Raw genomic sequence first — 17,152 nt, forward strand, 5'->3', positions numbered from 1 at the left:
AGTTATCGCTTTCTCTGTAGGCTAAGTCATCAGTACTGATCAGGACTGTCCTCAAAAGTGCCAGGCTTTGAAGCAGGCAAGGGAAAAGGCAGGCTTGCCAGATGATGTCTTCCCTGCTTCTGTCAGCAGGAAGTGTGAGGTGTGATTGTTGGAGAAGGGGATACCTGGGAAAGGTCATCTTTCTGGCCAGAGCAGAGCTGAAAGCTTGTTCCAGTCTGTGACCAGAAGTAGAACTTGGAGCTAGTAATAAAGGCTAAGCAAGCAGTGTAGTTCCACTCTTGTTGAATTTCCTAGTTCTTAAACTAAAACTCTGAATTTCAGGGGAAAGCTGACCAAGCTTGTCCCCACCATGAGCAGCTGTACTAAATGGAGTTGATTGATCTTGCTGGATTGGTGCATGTGTCTGCTTACACCAGGCCTTAAAGCTATCAGAATAACACTGCCTCAAGCATCATACTTTGGGATAGCTCATATAATGTTTGCCTAGTTCCATGCTTGCAAAACACCACTAACAGAACCACTGTAAGTAATGTGAGCAAAGAGCGGTAGAGGAGCCTTGTGGCAGAGGAAGATTGAACCACAACCATCCCTATCTAATCCTCTTTGTGGGCTTCTGATGAAAGCACTGTGTTTATTAAAAATAGGACTTCATCAGAACAAGTGATTTTACTGCACTTAGGTTCCTCTCGAGGGAGAGGATGAAAGAACAATACAAGTAGTAATCTTCTTCTGGGAGCTACAGTGCTAGTGGTGGCTAAGCAGCCTCAGACCCAACAAGCTGTGCTTTGCTCTTGACCTAATAATGCAGAGCTGGTGTTTCAAGCCCTGAAAGGAGTTTGTCCTTAAGGTCTGCAAAGAATTTGTTCTCAATTGTTTCCAAGATGTGTGTGACTGAAATGCGGAAGCTGTGTCGATTCTTCCCTGAATGCCTTGGGGGAGAGCACTAGGCTAAGTTCAGAAGTTGGGATGTAGGGCAGCACAGTTACCCCCTAGCTGTTTCCTAGTAGGTAAAAGCCCTGACAGTTGCAAAAAGCCAGAGAAAGTCTGATCTTTCTGAGGCTTGGACCCTTTGACTTCCCTGCCTCCCTCCTGGCTGCTTGGAGGGGCAACTCCTACAGTTTCTATGGGGCTCAAGAGTAGAGGGAGGTACCTGTAAGTCCACTACAGAAGCTGCTGTCCTCATGTGTCTTTATCATGCCTGTTGTGAACTTTAAAGGTTAGGTAACTGCACACCTCCCAGGAGTACAAGAAAAGCACCATGGTTGCTAGGTTTAAGGTTGTAGCAGTTTCATGCATGTTTTCATAACATTCACTGAAGAGACTGATTGTAGGAGAAGCATCTGATCATAACAAAAACAGGCTGAAGTGTTCCTGGGAAGAGCTGGAGTCTTTATAGCCACAAGACAAAATATGTGTTCTGCAACAGAGACCAAGATGCAGCAGGAATCCCATTCTTATGTGTTGAAATAACCTTTCAGTCTTTGTAACACAAAATAATGTTGAGAGCACCACTCTGGCACAGGAGCCTAGGATAAAACTGCAGTAATTGCTAAATTGCAAGTTTTAGATTTCTGCAGAATAACATCTGGAAGAAGTTCCCTCCCACCCAGGAATCAGAACTGTCTCTGCTATTACTCAAGCCTAAACATGATAAAGTAAGGCCAGAATGTTTTTTTTTTGACTGTGCTAGCAGTATGGGTGGATGAGCAAGGATCGCAAAACCCATTGGCTTTTTCATAGAGGCCTGAACACAACTGTCATGCTGCCAGCAAAATCTGCCCTGCTTGCAACAGTCTTCATTTCCTGGCAGTAAAAGGTAGGAACTCCATCAAAGAGCCAGCATACTTCAGCAGAAAGGTAGATTCTAATTAGTTTTTTTTTTTTAATGCAAGCTGAAACTTTTTAATCTCACTTCAATGATTTTTCTGTTTTTTAAACTCTCCAGGGAAAGCAGGTTGTTTTGAGGGTCACAAAAGCCTGACACCTCAGTACTCAGGGTATTTAAGACCACACACTGTGCTTGAGTAAGTTTAGTTTTGTGCGCTGTAACTGACTGCCCTCTACCACCCTGTGGTCTGACAAGGACCCCAGCAAAGCTACTTGCTGAAGAGGAGTCTCAGTAAGTTATTGCAGGCTGTAACTTTTGTACCAGTTTAGAGACTGTTCTTTTCCAACTGTAGTTTTTGCAGACAAAAGGCTTGAAAGCATGACACTGTAGAAGGCTGACACTTGATAGAAATGAATGCTAAGTTTAACCAGTCATGAGCTGTTTACCCTCATCAAGTAAGCCACCTGAACACCTTACCAAGTTAATTAGACTGCACCAACTGTGGTAACAGTCTAGACCAGTCCTTTGCAGAGAATGGTTTGTTTCTTTCTAGTTTTAGATCCCCCTATTCTCACTTTTCCTCTGCAGCAAAAGGCTTGCAGGCTGTTTTATCCACTAAAGGACAGGACTCATTTTCCACCATGCTTTAGGACAACTGAATGCATGTGGGTGTTCAACACTACACCCAAAAGCATTAGCATTAGGCTTTGGGACTGCTCAGTTGCCAGAACAGCAAGAAACATGGTAAGATTTGATACTTGTTTAACTTACTGAACTCAACCGAAGTAGCATACATTCCTTTTATTTAAAAAGTTGTCCTAACAGTGCATATTGCACCTATACAAAAGAATCTTTACACTGTCCACACACAGGTATGTAAGGGCTCCAACAGGTGCCACAGGTCTCAGACAGATCACATGCTAATGCAGCATTCTCAGTACGTGGCCTTTAGATGGAGGGGATGGGGGCAGAAGTCAGCAGTACTGGGAACTGCTTGGCAAGTGGAATGTGTGTTCCCTTTTGGGGACAGAGAGACCCCCTGCCAATCCTAGATCCATTTGGGGAGAGGAGTCGGGATAAAGTCTGTAGGAAGAGCACCAGTGTCACAACAGGAGGATTACCAGGCTGGAGCAGTATTGGCCAAACGTCTCATGCGCCTAGGAGAAAGAAAGAGGTGTAGTTAGTGCTATGTTACTGTCATGCAAAGCTTTACTGAAACTGACACTCTTGGGGAGGTTACTGCAGTTCTGTGTCTAGGCTTATTGCCTAGACAGACTCCCTTGGTCACCTGAGAGTGCCCCTGTTGATAATGCTATGATATGCTACTTTTCAGCAACTATTTTTAGGGGAATTCTGATCATTAACTTGGATTGAACCAATTCCTATGGTGAGTGATTCAAACTGCAGTAGCTGAGAAGCAAAATTATTCTGAATCTGTTAATCTGCAGTAACAAAATTCCTAGGAAAGAGCTGAGCCAGCGTATTTACTGTTCCAACAGTGCGTCTTGTGAAGAGATTCTAGCAGTTCATTTCTACCTGGCAGGAGCAATTTCACCAAGTAGGTACAAGTGCTCTTGACTGCTTGTGGGATACTATGCAGTGGCACTCTAGAGCAGGCAGAGCTCCTCTTGGAATCACAACAGTGCTCCCATGCTGGCAAACAGGTAGACATCTATCAGGCTGGAGCCTGGGAGCTTGCCTGTTCCTACATCAAACCAAACTTTACCCAACATAAAAGGAAGCCTTGTGGCAGGATTCTAGTTAGCATGACAGTGCATGAAGCGCTGGTATTTTTGATGAATGTCTTCCTATAGAAACAGATCCTCCTGCACAAGCAGGGAGCTTGAGAGAAAAACAAAACATAGCAAAACTTTGCTTCAAGCAGGAGATGGTTAAAGTGAAGATTTAAGTGTTTGTGGAGCAAGGTGATAACAGTTTAATATCCTGAAGCAAAAGGGATATGCGTTTCTGTTGTGGTGTACGAGTTTGAAATCCTGCCAGTTGGCTCTCAGCAGAAAAAGACAAACATCAAAGCTTTTAACTTCTGTCTTAGCGGCAAGCCAGAAAAATAACTGTCTGAATGACAGGCGGCACCTTGTATTTCTGTCCTGGTCTCTGATCTTCTTCTCCATCTCAGCATCTGTGAGGGTTTCCAGAAGAGGGCACCACTGGTCAGCATCCCCTGTGTTGCGAATGGCAATTTCCACAGTTGGCAAAGGGTTCTCGCTGCAGTGGCAGGGCAGAAGGCAACAATGCAACATTCATCAGTGGTCTGACTGTGCATTCCTCTGGGTTACTGGCCCAGATGTAAGACACAAGGACAACGGAGCGCCATTTAAAATGTTTCAGTCCTGCTAAGCATTCCTCCTTAGCCTCGCTCAGTACAGGCTGGCTCCTGAAGTATGCCATGGGCCAACCATTACAATCTTGTGGAGCCTGGAGTTTCTGTGAGACCAGCTACTACCATCTCCTTTCAGCACTGCAGAAGAGATTTGTCAAAGCAACTGCAGCTGAAGCAGTTCCCTGCTCACAACGGCCCATTACATAACTGACTGACGGTGTTCAAACTGAATAGGCACAGGCAAAGTTCATACCAGCTTATTAACGCTGGGAGCTTCTCCCAAAGTAGTTTTTGAATGTTAACAGGGCTCTTAATCTAGCTTTGCCATTCTACAACTCAGACTTCCCAGCCATAATTGGCCTAGTACACCTCTAACAGTTCTTCCCTAGCAGCTCCTGGCAGAAGTCTAGCTTCCTAAAGATGGGAGTCCAATAGCAGAACAAGTTTTGTTCTCCCAGTTCTCATAGAAAGGGTAGTCTTTTGGGACGTGCTGTTTCAGCTAAAGGCTGCGGCCATGGGAAAACCCACACTTGTGCTAGTCCCTGCACAAGCAGTGGCATGGCAGGCCCTGTCCCAGATCACAAGATCTGCTCCTTGGAGATCTGTCTGCCCTGAACAGCTGTATTATCACATGAACAAAAGTGTTTACTGCTTCACTAGCCACTTTTCAGCAAAAGTCAACAGGAACTGACCATGAGTAGCTTCCCAAATATTGATAGTGGAGCTGGAAGCCCAGCATAAATACAGATGAGCCTCAGAATGTAAATGTTTGCTTCGAATTCTAGAAAGTGGCTCAGCCTGAACTGTGCAAAGTGTTTGAGAGAGGAGTGCTCCTGCAGGTGTGCGCGCACACACATCCGGCTCCTGCTGCTGCAACATTCCTCCATGCAGAGGATTTCAGCACTTACACAGAGCCACCTCGTTCACAGGAAGAAATTAAACTGCTGATCACCATGGGAACAGACTATGTCTGCATCAAAGCTATTAATCTAGAATAACAAGTCTTCAAAATAACACTACAATGAAAAATTCATCCAAAGCCTTCTGTATCTGATCCTGAGAGGAAGCGTTAGTCAAATCTACTTCCAGTATCTCCAATGTCCACTAAGCAACACTTAAAAACAGGCTTTTCATTTTAATCCCAAATTGCTACAGATTCCAGAAAACCTGCTAGATTCTCAACTGTTTGTTTGTTTGGTTTTTTTTGGTATGGTTTCTACCTCATTTACCATGCTCAGCCTTGTGCACTCCCCCTGCCCTTTTTTTTTTTTTTAAGCACAAAAGGACAGTGCTGTTGGCCGAATGACTGCAAGATTCACAGTGGAGCAAGGCACTCCCTCTCCTGGGGTCCAAGCCTCTGGCAGTAGGTCACGAGCATGCTAATGCAACCAACAGGGCAGCGAAGCATCTTTCTCTGGAAAGGGTAACTTCTCAGACACATGGGCTCAGCGGGCAAGAGCCTGTGCTACCATCCAGGTCTCGGGGCAGAATTCTGGCCATGGAGCACTGCATGTGCCCCCATTAGAAACACTCAGTACCAGGACAGGAAACATCGTAGCACACCATCCCCCTGAAAATCACATTACCTGCCTGCTTCCAGTCCTGCCACTTCTGTTGGGCTTTCAGGCTCCCTTTGTCATGAACAGCGTGGACCAGCTGAAAGAACTGCCCTGGATTTCATCAACTTACTTAAAGACGGTTTCACCTCTCCCTCAGATTATTAAGAGCCACATGACTTCTCAAACTCCCAGTCCCTGGAGATATTAAGGTTCTTTTGATACAGCTAAAGCAGGCTGTTTCCCTACATCAATGGAATGCCTCTGGAGCAACCACCACTCCTGTGGTTTGGGAATTCAGGAACTAACCAACCACAGAACCCAAATATCATTAATCACAGGAAGGTTTCAAAGTACTCCTTTGCTGGAAGAGAAATGGGAAGAGGAGGACATGTTTGTACTAAAACACAAAACAAGATTTTAATTAGCTTGTCTCCCCCTCCCCCCCCCTCCAAACAGCTCATGTCCATGTACTTTGTTCTGTTGGGGTTCCCTTCCTCTTCTCGGACTCTTCCCCCTTGCAATATTGCAGCGATCTAAAGAAAGCCTGAAATCTACCTACTTTAACTATCCCTAAGTGGAAGAACTCTTTAGTAATCAGGGCCAGATATACATCTTTACAGATATTAACAGCAGGCTGGCATTAATTTCAAATACCTGACAGCCTAGGCAGTTTTGAGTAAAACCTTACTTGCTATGAGCTAGGAAGACTCATGGGAAGCAGAGAGCTGAAGGGAGAACCCCCCTCCAAATAGTTAATGCATACTGACTGCTTTCCTAACTCAGATATGCGCAACAAGAGGAGAAGGACAAGGAGGGAGAGGATTCAGTCCATGTTCAAAACCTGCCTCTGAAACATCAAGTGACAAGAACTGGGAACAAATACTTTGCATGTTGGGAGGCATTAGAATGTCATATGATAAGAAGTTGTTGAAGTGAATTAACTGGGAAGGTAAATAAACAAACTGTAGGTAGAAAAGAGGGCTCCCTGTCCAGAATAGTGTGAGCAAGGCCACTTCCCTACTTCAAGAAAGAGGATATGGAGAAGAAAGCTCAAACTCCTGGGCGTTCTCAGGCAACATGGCTAAAACCACAGTCAGCAAGAAGGCCTACTAAACTTCCTGGAAGAGAATTCACTTGCCAGTATAGCTAGCCTAAACTATAACCATTTCCACTGCAGACCAAAGTATACTTCATTGGTTCCAAGGATTGTGTCTAGCCACAGGGAAACTTTCACTGTCTGCTACTGCAGGCCATAATGCAGACAGTGCAGTGGGTTATTATACAGCCCAGCAGCAGGGGAGAAGAGGCAGTGGTAAAGGTATCAGATTTCTATCTATTACCCTCCAGTTCCCATCATTTCTCAGGAATGCCCGTTCCCAATTGTTCCATTATTACAGTTTGATTTGGTCCCACACTGGATCTTCAAGTATCAGTCAGCTGTCATGGATGGAGAGGCAGAAGTCACCTCCCCCACCTCCATGGAACGTCAGTGGGATGGATGCACAATCTAATACCTTCACTAGAAGAATTCAATCTCCAAGTGACAGAGTCTCTTTCCATTCTCTAATATGAGCCACTTCGGGTATCATTTTAGAATCAAGGAGTTGCTAAAAATTTTCTGAATGAAAATAACCTCCAGAGGAAGCAGAGAAAGACTAGTGGAAGAGCAGCTGGCCTAGAGTGCCCATGTAGTCCAGATTACATGAGTGCCCATTTTCCAAGCAGGCAGTAGAAGGCTGACTAGATAAGAAAGCCTCAGAGGCAGGAGGAGCGAGGAGCAGATCTTGCCGCAGCAGCTGGCTGCCTCTCAGTCTCCAGCTCCTCCTCACGCACCTCCACACCAACCGTTCATTACCCTCTCCCTGGGGTAAGACAGGGCTGGACACATTTCCCCTTGCTGCCAGGGCAGGTCATCCCATTTTCTTGGATTGACCCCAGGATGTCTGCAAAACTGGCGTCAACAGTACCTTCCCCCCACCTCTGCAAATACTTCATTTGCTGAACTCCCAAACTTCCTGAGGTCAGACAACCTGCCAGCACAGAGACTAGCACATCAGTGGATACTTAAAGCCTGTACGCTCAGCAACTTACTGAAGATAACATCAGTACAGTAACTCACCACAGAGCACTGCTCAGCACAACTGGAAATGATTACCTCTAAGAGACAAGTTACAAAGCTGCCTGATCAAACCTGACATCGCTGCATTTCAGCTATGAGAAGGGCCTAAGATCAAGCCAGCTTTAATTCAGCCAAGGTAGTGAGCTACAGTTCGAATCAGTCTTAGCAAAAGCTTAAGCGAGGGCACATGGTCTGAGTCAAGCAAAGCTGAGGAGACAGAAATGTGTCTGGGGCTGATCATTAGCATAGATTAGAAGAGGGAGGCACAAGGCAAATTCACCGTTGATTAGGATGGCCTTTCATTCTGTGGCAAAAGCTATTTCATTATCAATACTCAGCCCTGGAATGTATTGCACCCAATACAAAAAGATCCTTGAGCACAAGCTGACTAATTCACACATAAGGCACTAGATCAAACTGCTTCATTTGTTCATCAGTCAGGCACCCAGTGATACCCAGAGAGCTGTGTCCAAGTAAGACGTGACCTAAGCTGCACAGGCGTCACTGGCATTCAGGATAATTTGGTTAGTTCCAGCCCTATCTATGGCACTAAAACTCCTGTTATCCATAAGAATCCCCCCATTTCATAAAGCAACGTGCTCTGTTTCCCTACCGCGTCTCGTACGCCTCGCCCACAAAACCTAACCTAACCACCCTGGTATGTGTGACATAGTAGCCACTTCAAGGCAGATAGCCACCTAGAACAGTAAGAAAAAAGGAAACTAAGCTGCCAACCTTGCACAACCAATGATCTTTAAATGATACTGGCTCTATGGGAATTGCCTTTTTTATTGCCAGGAAACATACAAAAGGATGTCCAAATAAGAAAAGGTCTTTAACTGCCCCTACTTATTTCTTATTTGATAAGCTTTCTTACAAAGAAGGTGGTTTTAGGTTCCAGTGAGCACATAAACCTGAGAAGCCAAGCACTGTTACTTTTGTATGTAAAAAATACAAAAATTCTTTAAGAGGACAGAGCAAGTGCACACCATCATCAGAACCAATTTTGATTGAAACACTTTCTACGCCAGGTCAGCTGTTCAAAGATTCATTGATGCTAAAGGCTATGAAGCAAGAACATGCATCTTAAACCCACACTAGGAAAACGACAGTTCTGTACCTGAAGGCGTACGTCTTCTGATGCCAACTCAGCTGTCCCCGGATGCTGTAGGCGATAGTGGTGACAAACTCTCCACCCAGGCCAAGCTCTGAGCACAGCTTCAAGGCAAACTTCTCTGGTGAATTCTCCTTCTCTGACATGTCCCATTCAAACTGGTCTACAAGGGAGATGTTCCCTACGTGGATGTTTAGCTGAGGAGGGAAGAAACACAAGTCAATTGTTTCCATCTCTGGCAATAGCTGGTCAAAGGTAATTTAACATGGAGGTGGAGGCGGGACAAGAGAAACAGAGATAAATTCTAGTTCATTGCATCTGCAGAGCTCCTGGCCAAATTCTTTAATTCCAGTAGGATGAAGACGACTCAGCTTTATTTATCAAGGTTCAGATCTTCCAAAAGGGCACCACAATGCTTTAACTGAACTCTTTCATCATCTCATGAATATTTAGTAATCTGCCACCTTGGTGCTGTCCTCAACACAAAGGGCAAAAGTAATCCGGACACAGGACTGGAATTAAGAGCTCCTTAGCTCTGAAAGAAGCCTTTGTACTTTTCTTCCCCTGTAACATAACCAGACAAGTGATTCAGCTCCTTCCTGTATTACCTTAATAATAACTCGTTGATCTGACTGGTCTTCCAGGATACTGTCAGTCGGGTACGACTCTATCTGTTGTCGGATGGCAGAGGCAATAGCAGGGACAAAAGTCAGAGGATTCAAATCGAGGTCATCACAAAGAATCTCAGAGAACATTTCTGGGGTCATTAGCTTTTCTGATACAGAACAAGAATGAACAGACATCAATAAATTTCTCAGCAATCAATGTCTTCCCTTACAGAGTACACAAAATTAACCCTGTAAAGAGGGGAATCCCAAATGCATCATCTGTTGCTGTTAAAAGCATTTTTAGTTTCAGGTTTGCAAGAACATGTGCACTCTGACACACAGACTTGAACTAACAGCCTTCTATTTGCTTCATGGAGACAACATAGCCATAGCCTAACAATCCACATACATAAAGGAGCCGTACACATTAAGTGTTTAAGGTATCTCAGCTAACAGAATAAATTTCATTAGGCTGCTGAACTGATGAACTGGGTCAGGAGAATAGGCCAGTTAAACACTTCCAGTTACACATCTCCAGGAATGAGTACAACCCATAGAAGTGGCACAGCATCCACTAAGAAACCTGACAGTCCACCTAACTGGGAGAGCTTTAAATCTCTATGTATCTGGGGCAAGAACATGCACACCCATGCTTGCTCTCTTTTCATATTCTGCGATGGATGCAACTCTCTCCACCCTCAGGAAACTCTCCTTGCTACCTACCATTCATGTTCCACGTAAACGCATCTCTGAGTTTCTGCCCATCAATTTCCATATCAAGCCTGATTGGAACCAGAACCTCCGGCTGGGATGCATTCTCGTGGATCACTGCTGGGTCATGGTCATCAAAGCTAACACAAAGAGCAATAACACAGTGTATGAAACTCGAAAATGATACATCTGGCACCTGGAAAAGGAAGGCACGGTTTGCTGGAAGCAGTCCCCATACTCCAGCTCCCCTATCAGCCTTTACGTAGGCTCCTCAACACGAGCTTACAGGACTATGGCAACCAACACCAAGTTGCTGTATCACTTTTTAATCGCATGCATCACAATGCATTCCTGTAAACAAAACAGGGAAGCCTTTCCAGGGTTAGCTTTTATCTTGGCCTCCTTAACTGTTCTGTAGAAAAAAGTAGTTAGTTATGAGCCCAGGAGCATTTTCCAATGAGGAAATTAGACAAAGTTACTGGAATATGTCAGTGAGAGGTAGTCTCAGTCCTTCGTGTAGAAGATTTGCACCTCTCTCAAATGACAGCTGTTCAGCAAATCAGCAGAAAATCCAAAGGAACCTATCAGGAAAAGAATGAACCATTTTCTTGACAAAAGGAAAGCCTCCTCTCTGAGAGATGCCTGAACTATGGCTGGCTGCCCTATGGAAGAGCCTCAAGACATACAGTTTAACTAAGAACCGCTATATTAGGAACATATAGGTATTTTGTCAGAGATAAATCAGAATATTATATTAACACATCAGCATTATCCTGGCAGTGCATCATGTCTGTAACCATTTCCAGTTGTCAGAAGCAGACAGCTGTCTTACCAGAGAGGAAAGGTCCTCTTCTTATCCCTGCCCATGCGATTCCTGTTAATAGTTGTTGAGCATGGCACCGCGTCCAGGTGATGAGAGCTGTTGGGCAGGGTCGGCACCCACTGGTTGTTCCTCTTTGCCTTCTGTTCCCTGAAGGAGGAGACCATAGGTTAAGCTGTACACCCTGAACATCACTGCTATTATTTAGGGAACGGTATAGCTTTCCTTTGTAAGTCCCATTAGGAGATTCTGCCATTTTATTCTAGAACCTAAACTAATATTGTTCCACTCGGAACTTATGTTCCACACTAGCCTCTAGAAAGCCCATCCTCCAGCTCACAACTACTCATCACACATAAATCCACCTTTATAAATATCAGGCTTGTATTTGGATTTTCTGTCTATACTTTATAAGGCGACTGCTGAGAAACGCGACCGCTCCAAAAGATAGTGCAGAAAGTGCTCTGCAAAACATCCATTAGACTTGAACGAAATAATTGCAGAAGGAGCAGTATCATCAAATATTGATGCTTTCCTTCCTGTTTTACGTGGGCAGTAACTTCATCCTTCCGCTCTGGAGATCTTCATTTGCCGAACACTGCAAATGTTTTGTTAGTACAGACTGGCAAGCACCCCTCTGCACGATGGATTTATGTGATTTCTAATGGGACAGGGCAGTGCTTCTTGTACGAGCTGACATCTTCCAAGCAACTCATTTCAATCTCAGCCCTCAGTGATGCTCATTACCTGAGGTAGGTGGGAGGTTCTGTGCTGATAGACACTGCCTTATACTTCTCATCATTTCCATCCAAGATCTCTTCCACTTCAGAGGCTTTTAACAGCGTCACACTAGTGGCTAATGTTGTATAGCCATGATCTATTACCAGGAAAGATGACAATAGTGAAACATGGAAAATAGCATTATATAGCAATATAGCATTAGTAGGATTCATAGAAATAGCCTCTCCCTGCCATGCAGGTGGGACTAAAATAGGTTAAGAGTTGGAGTGAATGTGTCCCCCAAAAGGACACATTTTTGGACTTCATTCATCCTCTCATAGATGCTTAATTTTAGAGGAAGGTTTTGACAAGGCGTTTTGCACACATGGAATAAATGGTCATCACAGAACTTTCCTCTGCCATTTCTGAATTGCCAGAAGCCCCCACTCTCCCTCACAAACCAGGATGCTCTGCTACTCAGATAGATTACTTGCTCTGGGGCAACTGAAAGCCTAACCACGGTGCATGACACTAAACAAACATAATCTAGTTTTGACATTCATATGAACAGAGGAAACAAATGTGACTTCCTTTTGGGGGTGAGGGTATCTTAGTTAATAAACAGCAATCCCTACTATAAAGCTTAGAGAAGAAATACAATGCAGTAGACCAAAAAAGTATGATACCTTTGAATGGCTGCATAGTGACAGCGCAAAGATTTGTGAAAAGCATCCATATCTCTCTACCTTAAATATCTTTCATTTGGACTAAGGGTCCAGACACAGGGAGGGTTAGAATTACATGAGCTTCCCTCAGGTATTCTCATCACTGTACCTCACAACAGTGCATACTAACCTTACCCTGTGGATTGGATTTACCAGAAAACTCTGGAAACTGTACTGTGCTTTTAGAAAGGGGAGACAGTAGTCCACAGAACTAAAACATGACTTTGACCAACCACAGGTGAGCCTAGTTCTTTCGAAGTGTAACATGCTTATAGAGTCTGGACATTTCTTTTATGAAATTTACTTAAGATGGAAAACAATGCTAGCAAAACCCAAAACTTCAGAAGAAGTCCTTGAATCCTAATAAAGTATTAGATAAGCATTAAATCTAATATGCTTTTTACTTAAGGGAAAGAAGAGAAAAAAACATATTTTCCTACCCCGGGTCGCCCTGTGCAATCACATGATTTAGCTCTGCACACCTAGAATTTGCTGAAATGATGTTAAATCTCTTCCACGGCCTTTCAGGACGAAAAGGCCCAGGAAATTATTAATAAATCCTCAGTGGACTCAAAGGTTCAAAACAGAGAGGCAATGATCAACAAAAAACTGAGTGGCTGAACAGACACCTCAGATACTACTGAAAGCTAAAGTCTTATTCAGCAAAGGAACACAAGTGGAGAAGACTCGGGGAAGGGGCAAAAACCTTGGGAAAGATCTTGCTGAACTGCCAAGACCATGCATACTTTGAGAGCCCATAACATTCTGGGAAGGAAAAGTTAAGTATATGATCAGGATGCACAATTAGGGTAACCACAAAGAGACATCAGAGGAAGAGAATTAGACATTAGTATGTATTTTAATAGCACCAAAGGTCACAGTGGAGATTCTTTCTCTAGCACAGCTAAGAATAGCACACAGATAAGACTTACATCTTCTGGGACTGTGAGATCGTTGATTTTCTGTTGGGAAAAGGAAAAAAAACACAAGTCAGCAGAACACTCGGAGGAAGGAGACAGTAAGTCTCTAATGAATGATTTTTATTATGCTCTAGCCTGAAGAGTGTACAACAGCTTATTCTGCTAAGAAATTTAACTTCCTGTTATTAGTCTCCCACCAAGAATCACGCTGAGACAGCAGCATTCTCACTGTGACAGTTACACCTGTAGCAACACACCACCAAGTTCTGGCAGTCATAAATACTCATTCCCTGCAAAAGGTGAGGTTGAGTAAAGAATCACATTTTCAACAGGACATGCTGGCAATGTTCCTGCCTATGTGGCGAAAGGGAAAAAAAAAAGCCCTCCCCTTTGTCACAGCACACCATAAAACCCTCTTCTGGAATGGCTTTTGCTTTGTGATGAATGTAGTTCACCCCAGGAAAGCCATGAGGTACATTTGATTTTGGAACATTTGTGATCATTTCAGGTTCTCTGCTAGGTAGAGCCAGGAGCTACTAGTGCCATCGCTGTCGGGTTCATCACTGAAGCAATCTGAAGAGATTTGCATAGCCTGAAAGGTGTACAAGCTTCTGAATCTCCAGCCACAGTTTTCAGGGCAATCCTCCAGACTTCAGTACTGGGAATGTTTACTCATCTTCTTACCGTGTGAAGATGCCACTATCTTCTTCCTCTCTTCCACTGTGGCTAGTCGCCTCCACAGTGAGGGATATCTCTTGTACAGGGAACCTCGGAACATACGCAGATAGTTCCCCACCTACAAGGAGGAATGGGGAGACACGGCCTGGAAATACGTTCCGTCTAGAAAGATATTTAGCAGAACCCGAAGCAAATTCAGGACTTGGTAATGACAACTGGGACCTCTAGAGAAGATGTATTTGTTTTGGTTTTTTGCCAAAAGGCTCATCATATAGCATATAGCCCAATTTTTGCAGCAATACAGAAAAAGCTTTTATCAGCATTTATTTCACTAGTCTGATAAGAAAAAACTCTCATCCATCGACAATAATCCATTTAATAGGAAAACCCATTCATTTTCATGTATTTTTGAACAGTCTAATGTTTCCTCTACTCCAGTTGCTGTTCCAATGAACAATGCTCATTAGAAATTACATCAAACCAGATACCTAGCTGTCCAACAATATTATTTTTACTTTGAACCTCTGTGCCATCCAGATATCACTTGGATATAGCAAAGCCCAGAGACTTGCCTTGTGTTTTATTTAAAATTCTTTGAACATATAGAACATGAACACTAACAACAATCCTCTCTCAAATTTACTTGGCATCTGTAAAGCAGTTCCATTTTCCCTCGGTGCAAGATTCACACCCACACTGAAAGCTACACCAAGATCTGCTAAAGTACTATTTCTAGACTACAAAACTAAAATTTTAGACTGGCAATATACTTGCGGACTGCCACACAACAAGGTTTGTTTTTCAAGACTCGTTTTGGTCCTAAGATCTAATTTCAGATAATTGTTAATCTTATCTGTTTCTCTACAGGACTCATCAACAGACAGAAATTAGCTTGTACATAAAAAGGCAACTCTCTTTTCCCCTTGCACACATCTGGTATTGCAAACTCGCAGATTTGCTGACTGCAGTTACAGTTCTTCTAGGAAACATTTCACACGCTCTCAAGAGAGTGAGTGATCTTGAGTCCCTGCTCAACATGTACAGTTGACAATTTAAGTTATCCAAGATTTCTTGTCCTACATCTTTTCCTGTTCTTTTCCAACTGTAATCATTTCTCTGCTTCTTGCTTCACTAAGTCCAGCCTTCAAGAAGCAGCCTCTCACCACGAGAGAATACCATTTCTGCAAATACACTGGGGTGCTGAAATTCTACACAAGGCTGAAGAGGCTGCACTGGCTGATGCTGTTGTTATTACTAAGCATAAAGGCCTAGATGTTGACTTAAATCACCTCAGAGCATCTGAAATAATCCCAAATGTTCGAACAAGCACGCTACAAAAATGTCACAAGTTAGAGCATCAGGCCATAAAGCTCAGCAACTCTCAAGCAGAGGGGAGCAGGACATAATACTGGGGCCCAAGGCTGTGACCCACAGAGGAACCAGCCTCTATACTCCGTGATGTACACAGACACGTGTGACTTGTGAGAGCCGCCCTTGCTGGGAGCGCTGACCCCAGCAAAGGTGAGATGCCCCAGCTCGACCGCTGAGAGCCCAAACTGCTGCCCGCGCAACAGCCGCCAGCGCGCGCAGCGGAGAGGACCTGCAGGGCTGGCAGCACCACGCTGGGCAGGATCCCCTCCCGGGGTGCAAGGGGAGACTCCTAGGCCTCTCCTGCGCGAGCCTCACCACGAGCTCCCATGGCACAGACTTCCCCCTCCGGGAGCCCTCATGTCACTTCCCCCCAGGTGCGAGCAGGCACCCCATAGCCCCTGCCCTACTCTGAGCCCAGCCCTGCCATGCTCCCTCCCCCCAGCCCAGCCCCCTGAGCCCACCCTCCATAGTGCCCCCCAGCCCAGACCCCATAGCTCCCCCCAGCCCTGAGCCCAGACCCCTGAGCCCACCCTCCATAGCTCCTCACAGCCCCCCAGCCCAGACCCCTGAGCCCACCCTCCATAGCTCCCCCCAGCCCTGAGCCCAGACCCCCTGAGCCCACCCTCCATAGCTCCTCGCAGCCCCCCAGCCCAGACCCCTGAGCCCACCCTCCATAGCTCCCCCCAGCCCTGAGCCCAGACCCCTGAGCCCACCCTCCATAGCTCCCCCCAGCCCTGAGCCCAGACCCCTGAGCCCACCCTCCATAGCTCCCCCCAGCCCTGAGCCCAGACCCCTGAGCCCACCCTCCATAGCTCCCCGCAGCCCCTCAGCCCATCCCCCATAGCTCCCCCCAGCCCTGAGCCTAGACCCCCCCAGCCCATCCCCCATAGCTCCCCCCAGCCCTGAGCCTAGACCCCCCCCAGCCCATCCCCCATAGCTCCCCCCAGCCCAGCCCCCCATAGCTCTCTACAGACTCTCCACAGCCCAGCCCCCCCATGACTCCCCCTGAGCTCAGGACTCCCCCACGGCTCCCCACTCCCCCCAGCCGGGGACCCCCTATAGATTCCTACAGCCCACCTCCCTCTCCAAACCCAACCCCCCCCCCGAGCTCCGGACCCCTATAGCTCCCCAGAGCGGCCCCTCCGAGCTCAGCCCCCCCCAGCTCCCCACAACCCCCCCCCCGAGTCCGGCCACCTCCATAACTTCCCCCTGGGCCCCCCGGGCCTCCACCGAGCCCGGCGCCCCCCACCCCCCGACCATCCCCCCAACCCACCCCTATACCTCCCCTGACATCCCCCCGCCCCCCCCAGGGCCGAGTCCCGCCCTGCCCCGCCCGGGCCATTGTGCGCGGGGCCGCGCGTCCCGCCGCACCTCGGAGCCGATCATGTAGAACTCGCCGTCCTCCTCCAGCTGGAACTTGACGGGCTTCTGCCCGAAGGTCTTGCTCAGCGCCATCATCATCATCGTGGCGGCGGCGCGGGGCGGCGGCGGCAGCGCCGCGGTCCTGAGCGGGGCGAGCGCGAGAGCCGGCGGCAGCGGCGGCGGCAACGACGAGCAGCGCCGCGGCCTAGTCCGAGCGCCGCCTCGCGCATGCGCCGGGGCGCCCCGCCCCCGCCGGCCGGGCCTTAAAGGCGCCGC

The 17,152-nt window shown here is 46.3% G+C and overlaps 1 protein-coding gene across 1 annotated transcript; it reads right to left on the bottom strand.

Annotated features, from left to right (window-relative positions):
• Positions 1 to 2,613: 2,613 nt before the first annotated feature.
• SMARCB1 (SWI/SNF related BAF chromatin remodeling complex subunit B1) lies at positions 2,614 to 17,134 on the bottom strand. Its single transcript, XM_068911731.1, has 10 exons — positions 16,886 to 17,134; positions 14,150 to 14,261; positions 13,478 to 13,507; positions 11,848 to 11,977; positions 11,113 to 11,250; positions 10,293 to 10,420; positions 9,570 to 9,736; positions 8,968 to 9,158; positions 3,923 to 4,054; positions 2,614 to 2,985 (listed from the first exon to the last, which is right to left on the bottom strand). The coding sequence occupies exons 1-10, from the start codon at positions 16,976 to 16,978 to the stop codon at positions 2,946 to 2,948; spliced, it is 1,161 nt and encodes a 386-aa protein (XP_068767832.1). The 5' UTR covers positions 16,979 to 17,134; the 3' UTR covers positions 2,614 to 2,945.
• Positions 17,135 to 17,152: the final 18 nt, after the last annotated feature.

Source organism: Struthio camelus, chromosome 17, assembly GCF_040807025.1.
Source record: "Struthio camelus isolate bStrCam1 chromosome 17, bStrCam1.hap1, whole genome shotgun sequence".
Lineage (NCBI taxonomy): Eukaryota > Metazoa > Chordata > Aves > Struthioniformes > Struthionidae > Struthio > Struthio camelus.